The sequence below is a fragment of the Heterocephalus glaber genome, unplaced genomic scaffold (genome assembly GCF_053883595.1).
Source record: "Heterocephalus glaber isolate CG9 unplaced genomic scaffold, H.glaber_assembly_v1.0 deba00001594, whole genome shotgun sequence".
Lineage (NCBI taxonomy): Eukaryota > Metazoa > Chordata > Mammalia > Rodentia > Bathyergidae > Heterocephalus > Heterocephalus glaber.
In genome coordinates, this window is record NW_028258369.1 from 13,450,629 (window position 1) to 13,473,273 (window position 22,645).

Genomic DNA, 22,645 nt, shown 5'->3' on the forward strand with positions numbered 1-22,645 from the left:
ACTATGACTTTGTAAAACCACAAAAAGGTGATCACAAAGTGCTCTGTGTATTGCCGTAGACTTACAAAAGCTTACTGTTTAGTAAAATATGCTAAGTGCATAACAAATGCATATGGGTAAAAAGATGAACTATACTTTCCATATATTACCAATAATTATATATATGAATACAACTCATATACAATACTATATAAATAAAACAAAATGTTTTATACAGTGTATACAAAAGAAATAGGTCATATTAGTTGCCTCTGGAATAATGGCCGGGGGGACAATTTTCACTCTGTAACCCTATGACTGCTGGACTTTTAAAAAAATCTTTAATTGCGCTGATGAACAAGCATTTGAAAGATCACAACCCACAGCCAAAAAAATAACATCTGTGATGTTTACTGTATAATCTGAAACAACCAAAATCTTAGATTTCTTTCCCTGTGGACCTGTGAGGAAAAGGATCATACTGAGATGGTTATTCTTCTCTGAGTTGCATGGGTTTTTAAATAAGTCACTCATAAGCACATCCATAGACATTTCTTCAGATGGCTCATCAGCCTGCGTGTCTGGCTGATAAAAGTAGAGGAAAGCACAGAGCTAAATGTGGAAGTGGCACGGTACTGAAATAATCACAAGAGTAAGTACTTTAACAGAGTCAAGAGCAGTACTCTTAGCCAAGGGAAAAGGGGAAAGATTGAAAACTAAGGAAAAATGCCTGAGGCTCTAGTCAAAACACACGTACACACGCACACAAGCAGACAAGCAGGCATACTCAGTAGAGAATTCCTGAACCTTGAGAAAGCCCTGGTGGGCTTGAGCTGCTTTGTGGGTCACTTCCTTGGCTAAGTATTAGGGAAAAAATTCGGAGCATCTGACACAATATCTGGTATATCCTACTTGTACTTCCTCTCAACTCAGCACCAACTCTCCAGGATGAAACTTTAGCCTGCCTTACTCAGCCATTCTGATCTTTCAGCCATTCTCTACTCTCCGTATCCTTCCAGCATCCTGGTCCAGCCCAAAATATCTTTCATGGTACAAAGAACTCTCTCAGCACAGTATTGGCCTCCCAGAAAGACTATTTCCTTTTGTTCCCATCAAAACTCTCAGCAGGAATAATTTACTTGTGATGACTAGCAGTTCTCTCCTGACATGTCAACAACATTCCAACAGAAACTCAGGAGTATTTGCCTATTTTTGCATCCTTTACATACTTGCTTTTTCTCTGAAGAGCCATTCCAAAAGGACCCAAGGAGCATAGAGAATCTAAGTACCTGAAGCTAACCCCCAAGGGGAGTCGGGGGGAGCATAGCAAGAAACTGAGTTGAATGAAATTGAAGGAAGAAAAAAAAACTATTCTCTAGAACTACATAATGAGGGAGGGAGAGGGAAGAAGAGGGAAAAAAAGAAGAAAGCTAAGTAAAATAAATGTTTTTCAGGTTACAGACTTACATGAATATGGTATCGGCTGACAATGTCTAACATCACCTTTCCTATCTGCTTATTAAAAAATTTGTGCCAAAAAAATCCAGCCCAAACCTGCAAGTGGAATGCCAGGGTGACAGGTCTCTCAATTGTTTGCCATTATTCCATCTTTGAAGTAAGAAGAATAATGACTGCTGAGAACATGTTCCAGGAAACTGTTATGTTCATCACTCCAGAAGGAGAAGAAACATCACAGAATGCATGTGAACCCTAAGGTGCAGAGAGTGAGGATGTATTGATTTAAGATAATTTTTCTACTCAGATCTAGCTGGAAGGATATTTCATCTGCCAATCCTATCTCCTTAAAATCAGATAAAAATATATGCATATATTTATATTTTCATTTCATATCTATAATATACTGTATATGAAAACCTGCATTCACTTGTACTTGCATAAAATGTTCTAGAAACCATTTAAAAAAAGCTCTGTTGCCTCTGCAATGGGAAATCAATAATGATCAAACTCCCATTCTTCTGGCTGAATTTCACAGATATCTGAGCAAGGAATCATTTTATTAAAGAATGAAAAAATAGAAAAACCACATGTATAAGAAAATACTAGAATATCTCACACTTCTGTTGTCAATGGGGGAAAAGGCATAAATGAATCGAGACAAAGGAGAGAACAAAGAAGGCCAAGGTTAGGGTACAGGGAAGGCCATCACACGATGACTAGGAGCTCTTGGGACCCCAGTGAAGAGCGAGAGACCCACGAGCCATTGTGGCTGAAGAGCTAAGCAGGGCCCAAATGTCGAGGCCTGTGAGCTTTGTTCAGCAGTGAGGATGGCGTGCTAACAATGGGCAGACAGTGACAGGTTTCAATTAAGTTGGCAGGATTAGCAGATTTGTGGGGGTTACACGTATTTTTAACTCATACCTAACCTTTGTGTTTTTAAAACGGTTTTTGTGGGCCAGAGATTTAGCTCAGTGGTTCCACCACCTGCTGCGCAAGTGCAAGGACCAGAGTTCAATCCCCGGTACAAAAAAAAAAAACAAAAAAAAAACCAGTTTTTGTCTATAATGAAGAAAATGTATGGGAAAACACAAGTGTGCAAGCAAGAAGAAAGTCAGAGGCTGCTATCACAGATATGGTGGCAGAGGATGATGCCAAGAAGTACAGCAGAATGGGCAGGCAAAAGAGTATTCTGGAAAGTGAAATGGCCAGGGCCTGGTAACTGAATGGACATAAAGGAGCAAGGAGTCAAAAACACGGACCGGCATTCCAGGCTGTGCAGAGAAGTTAGGGAGCCAGAAGGAGGCTGACAGCTGATTTTGTGGGGAAGACGAGTTAGCTGAAAGTGACAGTCGGACACTCGAGTGAGGATGTCTGGCAGATGGAGATTCGTGGTCATCAGCCTCCATGTAGCTAAACAGTAAAGTGAGACGCGAACCCAGGGATTCCCGACATGTAAGAGGCAAGGGGACTGGAAAGAAGATTAGGAAGAGGCTGCCACAGAAGCAGGAGGAAACCAAGAGAACATGGCATCATGTACACCAAATGAGAGCATTTCAAGAAGGTGGTCGGTATTAAAAGCTGCCAAGAAGTCAAATGAGACAAGGACTTAAGGCAGTTTCTGACAACCCTGGCAAAACCAGAGGCTGCAGTCGGGACTGGTGCAACCACTGTGGAAATCAGCATGGAGATACCTCAAAGAACTAGGACTGGAAGTCCCATTTGACTATTCCGCTGCTGGGGATCTTCCCCAAAGAATTAAAAGAATCATACCACAGTGATATATGTGCACCTATGTTTACAGCGGCACAGTTTGTAATAGCTAAAACTTGGAAACAGCCCAAGTGCCCATCAATTGGAAACTGGATAAAGAAGATGTGGGTTTTTTTACAAAATGGACTACTACTCAGTCATAAAGAATGAGAAACTAGAGACATTTATAGCTAAATGGATGCACATTGAGGTCATCCTCTGAAATGAAATAAATAGGACACACATGCGTAAATACTGAATAGGTTCTCTAGTGTGAGAAACTGAAAGTGTAAATAAGTGTTAAAATGATTAAAATTAATAATTGATAATTTGAAATAGGAGAAAAGGTCCAACGGGGTAGGGGAAGTGGGAGGAGAAGGGGAAAGGAAAGAAGGGAAAGGAAAAATTATGAGAAAAGAAAAAAATGGAAACAAAGTCTATGTAAATAGGGAAGGGCGCACAGGGAATGAGGAAAAAATAAGAACCAAGATACATCATGTACAGGTACAAGCACCCAATGATAAATGTAAACATATTGTATACCTAAAATGTACCAATAAAAGAATTTAAGCAAAAAAAACCCAAAAAACAAAAAATCAGAGGCTGTGGAGTGAGAACAAAAGGGACAATTCTGAATGCTATGCCAGAAAATTTACAAATAACTATAGAGCCTAGATGTTTAGGATAACATGTAAAAAAGGATCCACAAAATGACCTCTAATTATCTGATAACAGATAAAGCAGAAAAGAAGACTTGTAACTTCTTTATAAACCACTATCAACTATCCACAAACAGGATATGTTTTTATCTGAAATTTCAAAGGGAAAAAATTCCATTACCTGGGGGGGAAAGTGAAATTCCTAAAATATCAAGCAAAAAGACTAAATATTCTGGTGTTTGGGCACTGAATTTTGCATAAACACTTCTGAAAGGCCAACTCCGAGGGCTAGAGGTCCCTACAGGGCTCCTGCCGGACCCAGAGGCCCGGTCTCCTTCTAATTGGGCAGGAAGGATTTGAAAACAAGGCCGCAGTGGAAGCTAGAAGAGAGAAGGTTGCCATCAGCATAGGAACACGACAACATGAGGGGAATGAGTCACCCCAGCTAGCCTAGCACCATGCCCAATGAACACTAATCTCCTACCACCGAGAACCTTCATTTCAAATGCCTTCGCCTCTATAACTAATCCAGGTTGGCATCTGCTTTCTGCAACATGGAGTCCAGCCAGACCCAGATGACAGGCATAAGAAGGAAACCTAAGAATTGAAGAGAGCAAAATACATCAGCCACGAAAACCACAGGCTGTCCAGAGCAAGGAAGGCCCCTTGCTCTCATCTGAACAGAAGGCCACGCTTCCAAAAGGAGATGGGGGAACCTCTACTCATGCCAGACAAACATTAAGAAAATCAGACTGTGGCAGACTGTTGCAATGGACTGTTAAACCCATTCTGAGTCATTCATGTTACAGAAAAGAAAAGAAGCTTGCCCAGATGACACAGAGTTTGGCTGGACCTGCACAGGAGCCTGTCTGGTTTGTCTATACCACAAGACCTTCTGATGGCCAACTGCTGCCAAATACCTACATCCAGCCCCGGCTATCCCCAGAGCTCCAGACCCGCAGAACCTAGCAACTCTCGGTCACTTTCTCTGGGTTAGCTCCAAAATGCAATCCCTATTACACCAGTATTTTTTTTTTCACAGCACCAGCTTTTCATCCAGCGCTTCCTAGCTCGATAGATGGCATCAGCGTGTATTCCTAAACCAGTGATAGGGGGCAATGGGTGTCCAGTGTTTGAACTCTAGCCCCATCACTTCCTGGGTGTGCCCTTGGGCAAACTAAATAAGGTGTTTAAACCTCAGGCTTTGTCATCTAAAATATGGGATACCAGTAGTTACCTAGGAAATAGACAGCTGTGAGCACTGAAGGAGTTAATGTGTACAAAATGTTAAGTACATGAAAAATGTCTTGCACATGTGGCTCCATCTACTTGCCTCCATTCCCACCCCCTCATCTGGTTAACACCTCTGTATCCTCTTTATTCCAACTCAGATGTTACTCCCCCTAGAAGCCTTCCTTGGTCACCTCCTGTCTGTCCAGGCTAGGTCATAATCTGCCCTATTTTTCATCCTCAAAGGGCAGTCCAACTCCAATTCACATCACATACTATGTATATACTTTGTAATGCTTCAGTTACTAACCATATCCTCCAATAGCCTGTAGGCTCCAGGACAGCAGGGGCTGCTGGTATTATACCTCATTTGTATATCTTCAACACCATACACCTGCCAGTCAACAGGTGTTCACTAAACACTGATTGAGTGAAGGGCTCAAGAAGAATGTTTGTAAGAAAAGGGGACTTAGAGATTAGACTAAAAATCAGAGGGCACCAATCCAAATGACACGCATGGCCATCCCTTCTAGGGGGGTTAGGTAAAAAGGGTCCAGTGAGCTCACCCTACCAATGCAAAGCTCAGGACTCACTGCCTCACCCTTCCCCTTCAGGATTTGCCTCTACAGAACTAGAACATTCTCTTCAGGAGTCTGCACAGCCACGCCCTGGAGAGTTTGGAGACAAATGCCAGTCCCTCCAGTGTCTTTTCTGATGTAAACTTCCCTCCACGATAGGTGTGATTGTCATGTGTATTTAAAAGCATATATTTTTGTACCACAAGATCTCTAAATGCAGCCAAGTACTACATCTGGTGCTCAGCTGAAGAAACAACTGCCTGCTCCAACTTGGAGGATAAAACTAAGCTATACTGGCCTCAGGAGAGAGTGGGGTCTTGATCCTCCAATGTGGTACCAATAAGGGATTTCCAAGAATAATTTCTGGGTGGGGAATGTAGCTCAGTGCTAGTGCACTTGCCTAGCATGCACAAGGCCCTGGGTTCTATCTCCAGCACCACACAAAAAAATATTTTTTTTACTATACTCAATGTTTGTTTATACATCAACTCTGGAACCTAGCCTTCTTAAAATATGGGACTTAAAATATGTTGGACAAAGTATTTAAAAGTGAAAGTTTTGACACCATAGCAGCTGGGACTCAAATTCTGGCCCTGCCACTTACTAGTTATGAATAAAACTTGAGACTAATTGCTTGACCTCTCTCAAACCCAGTCAATTCGTCTATACTAATAAAGATAGCAATATCTAGAGTTTATGGTTACAGGAAGTATTAAACATAAAAATATCACACACAGCTGAATCATTATCTTTAAGAAAGCTCTTTGTACACAGAGAACGAAATGAGAAATCAACTTCTGCACCATGTCTAGCATGGTATCCTATCCCCAGAAGGTATTCAGTGAGATCCAGGATCTTCCTCAGACATTTTGTTTATTCTGTTCCAAACTAACAGCCCACTTCTTTATAGGAGTGTCTGACACCATTCTTCTATTTTGAGTAGAACTGCCTGCACAGAAATGATCATTCTTCCTGAGTTATACAATTGAAACGTTATACAAACCACCCCACTTCCTCTTCATTGTTAAACAATACACCTAATTTTGGGTAATTTTCCCTACACACACACACACACACACACACACACACACACACACACAGAGTTCTTTGAGAATATAAGTTTCCCAGCACGGACTCAGAGATATTACACAAGAAAAACAGCTGCAGATATAGAAAAAAATAAGAGCTCTTTACCCAAAGCAAAACATGGGAGGAAAGGAAACTGAAACTGTCTGAGCTATGTTGTCAGTGGGACAGACATTACCTGTGCCTTTGCCGTAATATTTCTTTTGTGTCTATTACTTATAAGAAACAGTACATGCTGCCATTTGCAAAATAACTGTTCCCCAAACGACACTGACCTAGGCACTAAGAGAGAAGACAGAATTACTGCTGCTTTTCAAAAGCTTATCATGTTTCTGAAGGGATAAAGCACATGGAAAACAGTTATTATGCAGTGAATAAATAATAATAAAGAATAAGGGACAGACTGGTTTAAAAAAAAAAGAAAAGTAAAGCCCAGCCGGGCATGGTGGCGCATGCCTGTAATCCCAGAGCTCAGGAGGCTGAGGCAGGAAGATCACTGTGAGTTTGAGGCCAGCCTGGGCTACATAGGGAGTTCAAGGCCAGCTTCAACTACACAGTGAGACCCTGAGGGAGAGGGAGAGGGAGAGGGAGAGGGAGAGGGAGAGGGAGAGGGAGAGGGAGAGGGAGAGGGAGAGGGAGAACGCCTGGGATTTAACTCCGTGGCGCTACACCTGCCTCGCAGGTGCAAGGTCCTGAGTTTGATCCCGGGTACCAAAAAAAAAAAGTGTGAAGCCTTCATGAAAGAAGTGCCTAATGATTAGATAGATGAAGGTGATACATATTAAAAATGAAAAACCAGTATGGTTTATTCTAGAGATGCTGAAAGAGGGTAAAAACAAACATAGTAGAAAAGATTTAGGAAAATATACAAGCAACAGAACAAGAAATTCGGTTATTTCTATGAAGAGGTAGTTTTACATCTTTCCTGCAATGAAAAAGAAGGCTCATCAGAAAGCCATGTCCCCAGTGTCCAAACTTGTCTCCACTCTCTCACACTGGCACAGCCCCACATCATCACTTACCCGGATGAGGGAAGCCTGATGCCGAAGGGGTTTGGCTCCTGAAACCCCAAATGAGGTTCCCTCAGGCTGAACAAGTGGCTGTCTACCTTCATAAGGAACTGAAATCACAGGAGAGCAAGTTAGGATGGTATATAAAGTTTTCACCACAAAATCATTACTTCACACTCAAACTGATACATATTTGCATTTCAGAGAAGAACTGGCAAAGGAATTTGAACATATGCTCATAGGGCCATCTAGGACAGAAAAACCCTGATATTCTTAGGCACAATCTAAACTCTCTTTTCTCCCCAACAAAACCCAAAACATGAAACCCAATCCACTTGAGATAATGCAGGAAAATATTTATATCAGGTTAAGATTAGGAATAAAGCATTAGAGTGAGAACCTCAAATGGAATTTTTCAAAAACAAGAGTAGCTAGAAAAGTGCCATGTTGAAAGTATTCAAATTCTAGTACAGTACAAGGTAAATGCTAACACATCCCTGTTTAAATGTCTCCCCTTCACCAGCCAACACCCAAAGAAAACTAATGTGCATTTTGAACACTAACAATCAACATTATCATTTTTTAAAAAATAAATGGCACTGTTGTCTTCATTGTACTGAGTAAAAAACCAAGAAAAAAATACAAAAAACAAATGAATGTATTTTATGTTTATTATTCTACTATTCAATAAGCAAACTATGTTAAAATGATTTTTCTATCTTTAAAAAAGAGCTTCTAAGCTAAATGAATGTATTATTTTACTCCTTTTATTTCCAGAACATTTAATAATGACCTTGCTAATATTACAGGAAGACAGTTAAACATAATCAGGTAGTATTTGGGTCTAACAGAAAGGAGAAATTATCACCTAAGTCAAAGCCATTTCTCGTCTCTGTGGGTGAACAGCCTGAGTTCTGGAAAGTATAAAAATACATAAAGTGCTTTCTTTCTGCAACTGACTTATAAATAAAATTAGGTGGAGAGCAGTGCAGCCCGTTATGCTACCAGGTTTGGCATGGTTTGAGCTTTCTAAAATAAAGCACTAGAACAACAGTATATCAACAAACCACTCTTGGGCTCACATCTGCTTTTTGTATTTCTTCTTATAATGTTATAACACATTAAAATATGGGAATAGACATTAAAATATCAAAATGATTGCCTGGCAAACCATTAAGTGGATTTTCAGAAACTGCTGGGAATGAATCGACATGTAGTAACTGCAGAAGAAACATACATAGAAGGCACATAATCCAAATCTTAAAAACTAGGTCTCAGCTGGTAGGCAGGCATTGTCTTCTGACAAGCAGAATTTTTAAAAATCATTCCATGTTCATGGAACATGGAATTAAACCCTTCATACCAACTCCACTATTCTAGAAGGTTTTAAACAAAATAAACTGCAGCCTGGTTAGGATCCTCATGATCATGCACTTTCCCATAAGAGGCAGACAGCCTTTAATGCCCAGGGGAGATACGCTGAGGAGGAGGCCACCATCTGGCTTTAAGGTCTAATCTCGCACCTCCCAGGACCTTCCCTTGGAGAGACAGATGTATTCCATCAGTGAGTCTTGGATGAAGTCAACTACATGCAAGGTCATTTTGGAAAGGCAGTCTTTCTCCTCCTATGTGGGAAGCCTGGGCCAGCAACCTGCCTGCGACTGGAAAGGTGAAAATCAGAAGTCCATCCAGCCACACATTTAAGACATACACTCCAGTCAAGCCATCATTGGTCTGACTTCTGGCTCATTCCTCAATTGGATCTTAACTCAGGAGGTAAAAAGGTAGGTATTATTACCTGAACTCTCTTTTCTCCCCAGCAAAACCCAAAACATGCAACTCAATGCAAACTAAATAATTCTTCAGTCCCCTCACAGGGAGTTTAACAAAAACCTAGAAGTACACTCTTTCTCCAAGGAGAGAAGTATTTTTAAAACTCCTTAAAATGCCATCACTCTGAAGTTCAGTATCAAAGTAGAATTCTTTGGTAGTTTCTTATATACCCACCCTAAGACCCAATAATTCCACTCCTAGATGCCAGGGAAATGACAGCATATGTCACAAAAAGACTCATGTGCAGATGTTCACAGTATCTTTATTCATAATAGCCAAACACTGGAAACAACTCAAATGTCCATCAAAAAGACAATAATCAGCAAACTGTGGTGCACTCATACAATGGACTTGCCTAAATAATAAAATGGAGGGAACTACCAACACAACAATATGGATGAATTTGAACCGTTATGCTGAAGGAAAGACAGTAGACATATATGAGTACAGTCATTCTGTATGAACTTCCATTTGTATGAACTTCTAGAAGAGGTGAAACTAATCACTAAAAACAATCTAAACAGTGCTTGCACTGGGACCAGGAAGTGAGTGAAGAGGTACATCTCTGGCATAATGGAAATGTTCTGTTTTTTCACTTAAATGGTGGCTACATGAGCATATCCATTTATTAAAATTCAAACTGAAAATTTAAAATATGTACATTTTATCATGCATAAACTTTACCTCACTTTTTAAAAAGTATAAAAAGGAATGAAGGCATAGAAAAAGTTGGCATGGGATACTGACAGGCCAGAAAGATGGGGAGAAGCAGACTGCCTCCTTGGCACTGGGTAAATGGTAGCCCAATCTGCATGGAACGAGGGGATGAGGCAGGAAACAGAGAGTTTCGACAAGTCTTTTTGAGGAATATCAAATAGAACTTGGTGGTAAGCTCGGTGTATTAAAAAAACAGATTCACTGGTGAATTAAAAATCAACTTTCAAGCCCAAATAAGAATACAAATAGAAAAAAGACTCACTTATAACAATCAGGAAATCAAGCAATGGAAAGTAGAAGAAGAAAATGAAGAGTTCTCAATCCTGTTTAGTTTCAAACGCTGATACACCAATAGAATATTCAAGTTTCAAGAGTGACTTTTTTTGTTGCTATTCATTAGCAACATCAACTTGTATTTGCACAGGATTCGGTTCCCAAAGGGATTTTATACTTGTTCTCACTGAATCCTCATAACATTCCTATAGGACACTGTGACTACCTTACAAGAGAAGAAACCATGGTTCAGAGAATTAAATGCTTGCATGAAGTCATGCAAGAAACCCACAGCTTCCGGTTCCAATACAAAGACCTTTCCCCCGTCCCATGCCCACTTCTCTCTGCAAGATTAAAGCCTTTCCTCAGTTGAGCCTGGCACACATTTTTATTTCTGACCCCTAGAAGTCACCACTTTTTTCAATGCAGCAAAAGCCTGCACAAACTGGGTCGTTTCCAGCCATGGCCCACAAAAATAAAGGCGGGGGGGGGGGTAATAGGACATCCAATTCTAGAATACTCTAAATTGGTCATATCTTAAACTAGGAGCCGAACCCAGAAGGACAAGATGCTGCAGTAAATCTATGCAGCTTTAAACACTGCAGTCTGGGCAGTCAACTCTGCAAGTCATACTTGGAACCAACTAACATATTTTTTACCACTAACACAGCCAGCAGAGCATAAATGTGAGCAAGCAGGCAACCCCACACTGTGTGTGTTACAGGCTTCTCAGCAGAATGCTACCCCCAGCATTTCCTTTAACCTTATTCCAAAACACAAGAGATCAGTATTTTCATTTATGTAGCCAATATTTAAAGGCTGTATCAACTCTTCTGCTTTTACATATTTATATTTTAAAGGAATTTCATAAAACCAGTTATTGTATAAATATATTTAATATGTTTGCAGAAAGGAATAATAATCCCCAGAAAATGCAAACCCTTAACATGCTATATCCCTGTTTAATGAGATCTATATATGAGAAATTAAATCATCTAAATGGTTATTCACAAGTCTAAAGATTATCTAGTTTCTAGAATAGGAGACAAAGCATTACTGAGATAGGTTTAATTTAAAAAAAAAAACAAACAAACCTTGCTCGAGAATACAAAATTAAATTGACCCATGTTTCCAAAGACAAAAGTAATTAAATCAGGAAATTAAGCAGCTGGTGGCATTGCTGCCTGGTAGATTAAGGAGTCTCTAAGACACTGCCTGGAACAGCTGGCCCCCAGGTTACCTCTTACCTGGATGCATCTGTTCCATGCTGCTCCGCAGTTTGCTGTAGCCATGGCTCAAGGGCACCCTCTGGTAATGAGGCGGGGAAGAAGGAGGGGAGGCGAGGGGTGACATCGTGGGAGACTGTGTTTCCTGCTTCAAAGAATCAGAGCAGAGTTCAGAGGAGACCACTCAAGAATCCTGGCATTCTGAACTGCAGTTAGGAAGCATAACACAACTCTACGGCTAGTGACCCGGCTGATTTAACAAATGGGGAAAAATGTTTCCTCAAAAATGCAGCGCGGTTAAAAGGCAGTGTCTGAGGATTCAAAAGTCTCCCAGAGAATAAAGGTTCACCAGTGCTGAGTTAACTAAATTACTAAAACCAGCCTGAAATGGTTTCACTTATTCCAATAATATTTCCTTCAGAAAGTGAAAGACACTGATCACATGAAATTACCTTCATACCCCCCAACTGTGATCTCTGTGGACAGATTCAATTTGCATTTATTAATAAAGACTCCTATTTCCTGGATATATACTAACCAAGTATTCCAGCAAATGTGAGTAATAATTTTTACTTTAAATATGTAATCCAAAGTACTCCTGGAGCTTACTATGGCAAATTAAAATGTCAGCTTTTTATTCTGTTTTGTTTTGCTTTACACTGCAAAACAATGCCTTATGAGTAAACAACTCCACTAGCCTGCTTCTAAGTACTAGGCTGAAGCCTTCACAAGCCACAACTTGTTTCCCAATTCAAACATGAACCTGATATAGGACCTTAGGCAAGGTAGGAAACCTGATCTGCTCCTGGGTAGAGTGGTAACTCTTGGGTACCCAAGTAATAAAGAAAGTGTTTTTTATAACACAGAGACTAAATTGGCTTCTTTAGTCTGAAGAGAAATATGCAACCTGAGACACTGATCGAATACTCTTCTTCAAGAAAAAGGAAAATGTATTTGCTTTGAAGTATGTGCCCACACCATAGAATGGGTAGGCCAAGTAAAAACCCAGCCTAGAATGAAAGGATAAATCCTTATTCACACAGCTAAAGATTGGAACTGGAAATTTTCCTTGAGACAGTGGCTCTTCATTCCTCCACAAATAATAATGGAGGAACATGCCAAAGAATACCAACTAGAAATTCCTGTATTCCCTCTTCTTTTTATTTTTTCAGTACTGGGGACTGAACCCATGGACTTCTCCCTGAGCTACAACCCCAAGCCCCTTTTTACTCTTTGAAACAGGGTCTTACTAAGTCTCTAAATTGCCCATGGAGATTATAGGCATGCACCAGCATGCCCAATTTCTCCTAAACCTTTTAATATGTTCCTGAAGAACCGGTTTAAAATGTGTCCGAATAATGAAAATTACAGTACACGCAATTGTTTAACAGGATGTACTAAACGTCCCTTAAATGGAAAACTTCTGCAGCAACATCTCAGATATTCAGCATCATCAGGATAAGCTGTATAAGTTAGTTTTCCAATATAATCCATTAATATTCTTTGCATTATAAAACATTTTGATTCAAATCTTCCTAAAATATAACCAATTTCTTTATCTTATAGAACACTATATCAAACATAATTTGACTTCTGTGTATGATCCGGTCTCCTTTATCAGAAGTATAAGCTGTTTACTGATGTCCTCAGGGTCTACCAATGTGAAGAATATTTATTTCTTCTTGATAGGTCCCTTCTTTGGAGATATTATACTTTTGTCTCTACCAATCACCATCTGACTATTGCAGTTAGTGGCCTAATTTTAAAAGCCCATCCTCCCTATTCTGATCCCAAACCTGTAATGAGTAATAGCAGCATTTCCCAAGGCAGCACTTTGAACATGTTCCTCAAGAAAGGATTCCCTGGTGAAAGGAGTTTAGTAAACCCTTATCTCTAGCTCTCTTTACTGCAAGATTTCTCAGGGCCTGTACTGTACCAATGTGCACGATGAATTTCCCATACGAGGATTTAGTCTTTTCCCCAAGAATGAGCTGCCTGCATTCTCCACACATATTTAACCAGACAGACCTTTGTAAACTCCTAGAAGTTACACTTCAAAGAACCTATTCAGAAAACCACTGACCTAGAGAAATCAAATACGTGCATTAAATCAATAGCCTTATTTTAGACACAATTCTCTTAAGTAGGCTCTAAAGAGCCCATGGGTGGCTTGTGGTAATTCCTATGCATTGGATGCACTGGCTTCTTTTTCTTGCTATAAGAAAACTTTACTGGCTCACTTCCAAATCTGTAATTGTGTTCCAGATGGTGAGATTTGCTGGAAGCTCAATGACAGATAAGAGGCCCTGATACATGAGGTTTCACGGTCAGAATCAAATGAACATGCCTAATCGGACTGTTTACCTGTTTTTCTTCGTCGTCCATTCTTTTGAAGGAATTTTTTTCTGTGGTTAAATATGGAATCTGAACCTTACTTCCATGCAGTTCAGCCGGATTCCCAAATCGCATCTCACCATCATTCTTTGACATCATAAAGCGAGGCAGAGGTAATTCTTTAGGACCAGAATCAGAGAAGCTCAAGTGAGGCTTTATTTAAAAACTGTAAAAAAGGGAAACTCAAAGGCCAAAAGATGAAATATTTTTTGAGAAAAGTTCCAAAGCACTAAATATAGTTTAAGTTTTGAATTAGACACAATAAGAACTCCTATAACAATGTCATGATAGAAAAACACCAGTTTAACCAAGGTGTTCTGGCTTAACATTTTTCAATGCTGCTGAATCATTGCAAAACAAGTTCAAGTTTGGGACTGACCTCCCACTTCATCCTTTACTCCAGTGCCAATAAAAAGGATGTGATGTTGTATAAATACAATAATAAATGACAACTTTACCCGGTAAAACTTACAGAATGCTTAATTATGCAAGGCACAATAGAAAGGGATCATGCAGTTAATCCTCACAACAACTCTGTAATATAAAAGTATCATCATCAACTCCCTTTTCAGATGTGGATGCTGACATGAAAGAGCTAAATACCACCCCAAGATCACACAGGTCATCTGAAGGTGAGCCATGGCTTGAACCCAAGCAAGCTGGTTCTTAACTGGGACCCTACATTAAGATCCCTCATTCCCAGAGCAAACTGACTGGGTAGAACAGTTTTCTACTCTATGTAATTCTTCAAGGAATTTTCACACTCAATCTCCAGTTGTCTTTTGATAACATAATAAGGAAAATGTACCAAGTCAGAACAATCAATCTAACGTTCAGCCAGATTCTAATGTCAAAACCATTACCCCTCACAATGCGACAAAGAGCTGAAATGCAAGTCTGGTATATTTACTTGTCTTTCAAATTTCTGACCAAACTCTTCTGAAAATGGAAATGATGCTTTGGCACACTTCAAGTTCTCAGCACAGCAAATCACACACAATCACGCACAGCAAATCACACACAATCACACACCACAAAGACCAAAGAGAATGGGAATAATATTATGGATTACCCATAATGATTTGCATCTGTATTCATTGTTCAGGAAAATGTTCATCAGTGTGCTTTGTACTTTTATCAGCTCTCCGGTCCAAAAACACAGCTGCACTTCCAATGATTGATGTTGTGCTAAAGCCAAAAAACATCTTAGCAACAGCAACTACCCCAGCTCCCCAGGCAAAGGAGGCCCCTGCTTCTCTAATATCCACACCATGTTTATTTTTAGTTGCTATGTCCACATTTGATCCAAAGAAGCAGGCAATACGACAAATCCCTGTGTGATCAATCAGCCAAGGGCCCAAGAAACATAAATAGAGGAACCAATCTGGAAAATTAAACCAAGACTCTCCTGTAAGACAGGACAACTGCCATTTTTAATGTTTAATTTTTCCAAATGTTAGGCACTTCTCCAGCACTCAAAGCAGGAATGGATTTCAAAAGCAAAAAGGCAAGCGAGAAGAAACTCCAGTCTTAGTAAATCAAATATAAGCCAATCTCTTGGTTCTGTTCTCAGAATGGTATTGGTTTCAGCTCAGTCTGCAAAAAGGATCTAAAAGGATGGAACAAGATCACATAAAATACTTTTTATTCTGGTCTGCCCATGAGAGGGTGACTCTACTTCCAAGTATGTCTTAAGGGGAAAACCGAGAGATAGTATTTATTTAAAAGTTCCCTCATCAGTATTTTTCTGGCATTCAAAACATCACTTGTGGGAACAATGGAACATAAAGGTACAAAATCACTTGGGTTGAGAATGACTGTTTTACAGTCATTTACAGGGGCCAAAGGGAGTTAAATGATTTGCCTTGGCATCTTCTTGGTGATAGACATAACTACAATGGTGGCTTATACTTTTTGGAATTTCACAGAATAGTAAAAATCTCCTCTATTCTCCTACACAAAAATGAAGGGGACCAACATATAGTTCCCAGAATTTTATTTGTCAAGAATTTTACCCCAAACTATAATCCATTATCAATTTCATTAAAAAATGCCTAACGGGGCCGGGGATTTAGCTCAGTGGTTCCGCCTGCCTCACAAGCGAAAGAACCCGAGTTCGATCCCCGGTACCAAAAAAAAAAAAAAAAAAAAAAAAGATACCTAACAATAGGAACAAAAAAAAACTTAGATGGTTTTTATTTAATACATCAATTTTCTAAATAATTCATTCTTCACCACCACTGGCTTACAGTATCATCAGCAGTATCTATGACTCTGTAACTCAACTAATCAGATATTTTCATATCACACTGCAGTTGGAGATATCTTGAACTGTTTATGTTCATTACTACTCTGAAAGTATGGTAGTTTCAATCACTGTTAGATCTTTTATTTAATGCATTAATAAAGAAGCATGTATATTGGTATAGCGCAATTTCTTTTAAATATCTTGGCAGTTATTTCAAGATAATTGGTTTTCTTTACAATCCTATGGCTTTGTATGCGTTTAAAACATTATTCTGGCCTAGGGTGTAGCTCAGTGGTAGAGTACGTGCTAAGCATGCCCAAGGCCCTGGATTTGATCCCTAGAACCCTCCCCAAAAAGGAAAAAATATTTTGAGAAGGTGCCCATAAGCTTAATCAAAAGGGTTCATGGCACACAAAGGGTTAGGAACCCTAGTCTAGATCCTGCCTAACCTTCCTTCAATCCTCACACATGCTTAGGTCCAGTCCCCAGAAGGAAAGGCAGCAGCAGTCCCCAGGGCAAGTATTTGTCACATGCTTCCCTCATCAGGAATTCTGTCTGGTCCTCAATTTGCACCCCATTTCCTTTCACCCTCCAAGTAAGCTATTTCTCCCATTTGTTTAACCCCAGTTCCAACTAGGGTGAGGCTACAAGAGCCGCTTATTGCCAACATTTAAGGAGGCATTCACTCTCAGGGCCGTGTAAGTGCAGAATTGACACTTGCACAACTTTAAGAGTAAGTGTTCCCTTAACTGATGCAGCCTGGGTACAAGTGTAACCAAATATGTACATACTCTTAGTTTAAGCAAAATTCTTGAAAACACATGACATAGCTTTCATGAGAAGTCTTTCTTGACCTTGGCTCCATTAAAGAATCAGCCGAAGATCTCTTAACAATCCTGATGCTCAGGCTGGACCCCAGACTAACTAAATGAGAATTTCTGGAGATAAGCCCAGGTGCTCATATTTTTATTTTGTATTTAAAGCTCTCCACACAATTCTTTTTTTTCATTAAGTTTATTGGTACATTTTAGGTATACAATACAGTTACATTCATCATTGGGATCTTATACCTTTACATGATGTATCTTGGTTCTTATTTTTCCCCATTACCTATGCGCCCCTCCCTATTTACAAAGACTTTGTTTCCATTTTTTTCCTTTTCTAGTATTTTTTCTTTTCCCTTCTTTTCTTTCCCCTACCCCTCCCACTTCCCCTACTCTTTTAGACCTTTTCTTCCTATTTCACAATATCAATGATACATTTTGATCCTTATTTACACTTTTATGTTTTCACACCAGAGAAACTATTTGGTATTTACACATATCCACACAATTCTTAAGGGCAGACAAACTTAGGAAGCAGGGCCTAAGAAAATGGCAGGCAGACCAGAAAAGCTTCTGCAAAAGCCCCTCTGAGAGTTCAGGGAAATCTTAATGCCAACTGTCGTGGCTTAACTAGTGACAGGTGACTGAGACACCCTCACTATGCATCAACATCCAGCTCTTCAGTCATTCATTCAACAAATATGCACTGAATACCTACAACATCCTACAAGGTAGGAGCTAGCAGATCCCCTTTCCTTCCCCTTAAGCAAGATTAGAGGCTAGTGAGGAAGGCAGACAAAAAATTAGTTGAACCTGTAATGGAATAGTTATAAACTCTAAAAGGAAACAAATGCTAAGAGATCACTGTCCTGTTGAAGAATCATCCAACAGGCCCACCCAAGGATTACTTCATTTCCTAAAAATATGTATTTCTGTTGTGACTATTTACTCTCGACTAGGCAATTTTCTAAAAGGCCAGATACTAACTTGTAGAAAATTGTTAGCAAATGAGTAACTCTTGTTGATAGCAACACAAATGAATTTTATCTTAGAAAAGAGTGTAATAACCAGGTTGCACTTTTATTGCCCTGCAAGGTATCAATTAGTTATACATAATTTAGCAAACCTGAGCCAGTGGACAGTGAGGACCTCAGCCTCATGGAGCGGGGCTCCCTCCTGCCAGCACACTGCCCCCCCAGCAACCAGCCAAGGCACAGGGGCACCTGCAGCAACCCCCACCCCTGCCTCTGGCTGTGCTGGTACCTGGTTCCACACTACAGAGGCACAGGGAGTCATAAAGGCCATTGTCTTGAGCTCCAAGATAGAGCAGAAGTGAACAAAAGAAAGAGGGTCTCACTCAGGCTCCTTGATGAAAACTGAAGCCCACTGGAAAAGTGAAGAGAATCTCTGCAATAAAGGCACACCAGACCACTGTACTTGGCAAGTTGGAGGGATCATCACCTCCCATTGGAACCTAGACTATCTTCACGGAAGGGCAGCTGGAATCTGGAGTAGAAACTTGCAGAGTTCAACCCTGCAGGAGGTCAGAGAGCTCAACGTGGGACTTGCAGCCAGAAATCTGCCTGAATCTCACGGATCTGCTACTGGCTTGCTGAGACTCATTGACTTACATCTGCACACACTGCTGCCCACATGGTCTATTGTGACAGCAGAGACGTACCCTGAAGGAGGCCCCTCATTTTTATTTTTTATTTGTTATTTTTAAAATTGTTACTTTTTTGCTCTTATTTTTAATTTTTACTTTTTCTACTCTTCTCACATTTTTGTTTTTTCTCCTTTTCCTTTTTTTTCTTTTATCTTTTCCTTCTCTCTCTCACTCTCTGGATCTCTTGCTGTCCCACATTGTTCTTCATTTCCCTTTTTGTTCCTGTTCTGGCCCTAATTCAGATTTCTTCTTTATTTTTTTTTTCTGCTCTTTTCCTTCTCTTGATTGTCATTAGTTTTAAAGGAAAATAAATACTGTTTTTAGCCTCCCTATTGTTGTTAGGTTGTTTTGTTCTACACTTTGTTCGTTCATCCTGTCTTTTCCTCTTGTCTTCAACAGGTTCTTAAAGTTTGTGTGATCTTCCTCTGTCGTCTGGCCTCACGGCTAACCTTTCCCTATCTTTTTACCTATCTATCCCTCCCTCCCCAACTCCTTCTAATTCCTCATTACGAAGGGTAAAGTTGCTATATTGAAGAGTTTATTCACTGTAAACATATGTTGCGCTGGTCCTCAATTTTAATTTAATTAATTCACAAAGTTAAAGGTGATAGATTAATAACTACCACAAATTGTTATTTTCTAAACTGTGCTTGATGCTATGGTGTTGCTGACTGTATCTTCTGGGCTAAGGCTTGTGACTGATCTAATCAGTTGTCCTTCATGGTATAATGAAAATGAGATAGCCTCAGAGTCATTAGAGACTCAAAATCTAAAGACCAGCTACATCTGGAAGACACCTCTGAGAAGCAATCATTCCTAAGGGTTCTAATTACAAGCAACAAAGATACTTAACAATAAACAATTTCGAAGTAACAACCCAGGAATTAAACCAAGGACAGTACCAAGAACAAAAATGAGAAGACATTTGAGCAAGGCACAAACCCAGACTTCCACCCCACAAAAGGCAAATTCTGGGGGAAACGAGGTGGAAAAGTCTGATAATCAACCACCTGGACACCCTGAACTGATAGGACAGGAAGTAACAAAACAGATGAATGAGTCTCTAGAAAAATTCAAAACAGAAATAATTTCCCAGATAACTACAGAGATGGTGAGCAGAGTGCAAGACACAATTAGAGGCTCTAGAACAGAAACAGATAAAAAAATACATGAGCTCAGAACCATGCTGGAAGCCATGAATGCCTAGCATAAGAAAGAAATAGAAACCATGATAGCACAACATAGGAAAGAAATGGAATCCATGAAACAGATTCAGATATCCAGGAGATTAAAAACTCCATTGAAAGTATTCACAGCACACTGAGCAAATGTGAAGATAGAATATCAGATATGGAAGACAGGATTGCAGTTAGTGACCATGACAACAGAGATTTCTTCAAAATAGTAAGGGACCATGAGAAATCAATCCAGCAGCTGCTAGATGATGCAAAGAAGAATAACATTAAGACTGATAAGAGTCCATGCAAAAGCAGGAGAAAGTATAAATGACATAAAAAAAAAACTGTTCACAGAAGTAATAGTAGAAAACTTCCCAGAGAGAGGGAGAGAATTTGACATACAGGCAAGTGAGGCATATAGAACTCCAACTAGCCACAATCAAAAAAAAAAAGCTACACCTAGACATGCAATAGTAAGATCCCAGAAACACAACAGAAGAACAAAATCCTACAAGCTGTTAGAGAAAAGAAACAAATCACACACAAAGGAAATCCCATCAGAATCACAGCAGACTTCTCCACACAAACCGTCAAGTTAAGGAGAGTCTGGAGTGAAGTATTTCAAGTCATAAAGAAAATAACTTCCAACCTACACTGTTGTATCCTGCAAAATTATCTTTGAAAATCAATGGGGAAATTAGATACTTACGTGACAAAGAACACCTGAGAAATTTCATGAACACTAAACCAGCACTCCAAACAATTCTAAACAATATCCTAGAAAAAAGACAACGAAGGTCACAACTCCATGAGGCCCAACAGAGCGAAGCCACCAGACAAGGCAAGAAACCAAAAGGAAAGAGGGAAAAAATAAAAAATAAAAGAGCCAACAACAGAAAAACACCCTGACGAGGATGAGTCAATATCTATCAATTATACCCATCAATGTTAAGGTCCTCAATTAACAAATCAAAAGAAATAGACTGGCAGAATGGATTAAGAAGTAAAATCCAACAATATGCTGTATACAAAAAACACATGTAACTCAAAAAGACATTCATAGTCTGAAAGTAAAAAGATGGAAAACAGTTCTCCATACAACAGGAACCCGGAAAAAAGCAGGGGTAGTAATCTTATTTTCAGACAAAATAGATTTCAAACCGAAACTAATTAAGAGAGACAAAGATGGTCACTATATCCTTGTGAAGGGAACAGTCCAAGGGGAAGAGATGACAATCATAAATATGTATGCACCAAATACAAATGCCCTCAACTATAAAAATCAAGTATTAATGGACATGAAAAACCAAATAAGCACTAATACAATTGTAGTGGGGGAACTCAATACTCCACTATCACAAACAGACAGATCATCTAGACAAAAAATCAACAGCGAAATTCTAGAACTTAACCAAGCTATTGAAAAAATGGACTTAATAGATGTTTACAGAGTATTCCACCCCACGAAATCAGAATATACATTCTTTTCGGCTGCACACGGGTCATTCTCCAAAATAGCCCATATGCTAGCTCATAAAACATGTTTAAGTAAAAGTAAAAGAATTGAAGTTACCCCTGTATATCATCAGATCATAGTGCAATAAAATTGGAGATCAATAGCATAAGAAACTACAAAACCCCCACAAACACATGGAAATTGAATAACACTCTCCTGAACAACCAATGGGTCCCAGAGATATTAAAAAAGAAATTAGGCAGTTTCTACAAGTAAATGATAATGCCAGTAAAACATACAGGAAACTATGGGACACAATGAAAGCAGTTCTACGTGGGATATTCATAGCACTGAATGCCCATATTAGGTAAACAGAACTCAAATAAACAATCTAATGCTGAATCTCAAGCTGCTAGAAAAAGAAGAGCATGACAAACCCAAAACTCATACAAGAGAGGAAATTATAAAGATCAGAGCAGAAATCAATGCAACGGAGACTAAAAGAACAATACAAAAAAATCAATGAATCAAAGTGTTGGTTTTCTGAAAGAATAAATAAAATGAATAAACCTTTAGCCAATCTTATCAAAAAAAGCAAAGAAAAGGCTCAAATCCATGCAATTAAGAATGAAAAAAGATGAAGTCACAACAGATCCATCAGAAATGCAGAGGATCATTAATACCTACTTCGAGAACCTCCACTCCAATAAAATGGAAAACACAGAAGAAACAGATTTCCAGATATATACGAATTGCCAAAGAAAAATGAAGAAGATATAAAAATTCTAAACACCCCAATTACAATGAGTGAAATTGAAAACATAATTAAAAATTTGCCAACAAAGAAAAGCCCAGGTACTGATGGCTTCACTGTTGAATTCTACAACACATCTAGAGAAAAACTATTGCCACTAATGTTTAAACTCATCAATGAAACTGAAAGGAAAGCAAGGCTTCCAAATTCATTCCTGGAAGCAAGTGTTACTTTGATTCCAAAACCAGGGAAAGACTCAACCCAAAAAAAGAACTACCGGCCAATCTCCCTAATGAACATAGGTGCAAAAATCCTCAACAAGATACT

General features: G+C 39.3%; 1 protein-coding gene across 19 annotated transcripts in view; it reads right to left on the bottom strand.

The window, feature by feature from the left end:
• Window positions 1-22,645, bottom strand: part of Reps2 (RALBP1 associated Eps domain containing 2) — a 384,213-nt gene that overhangs the window by 258,091 nt on the left and 103,477 nt on the right. For 14 of the 19 annotated variants that reach the window (XR_015444120.1, XR_015444116.1, XR_015444119.1 and 11 more), the window contains exons 3-5: window positions 14,163-14,311; window positions 11,820-11,946; window positions 7,762-7,859 (exon numbers count right to left, since the gene is read on the bottom strand). Coding sequence is in view for 10 of the 19 variants with exons in the window: in XM_087193684.1 (XP_087049810.1) it covers window positions 7,762-7,859; window positions 11,820-11,946; window positions 14,163-14,311 (374 nt within the window). In the remaining 9 variants the exon portion in view is untranslated. The remainder of the gene's footprint in view (window positions 1-7,761; window positions 7,860-11,819; window positions 11,947-14,162; window positions 14,312-22,645) is intronic. The other 5 variants (XR_015444114.1, XM_087193687.1, XM_087193685.1 and 2 more) reach the window with 1 other exon arrangement.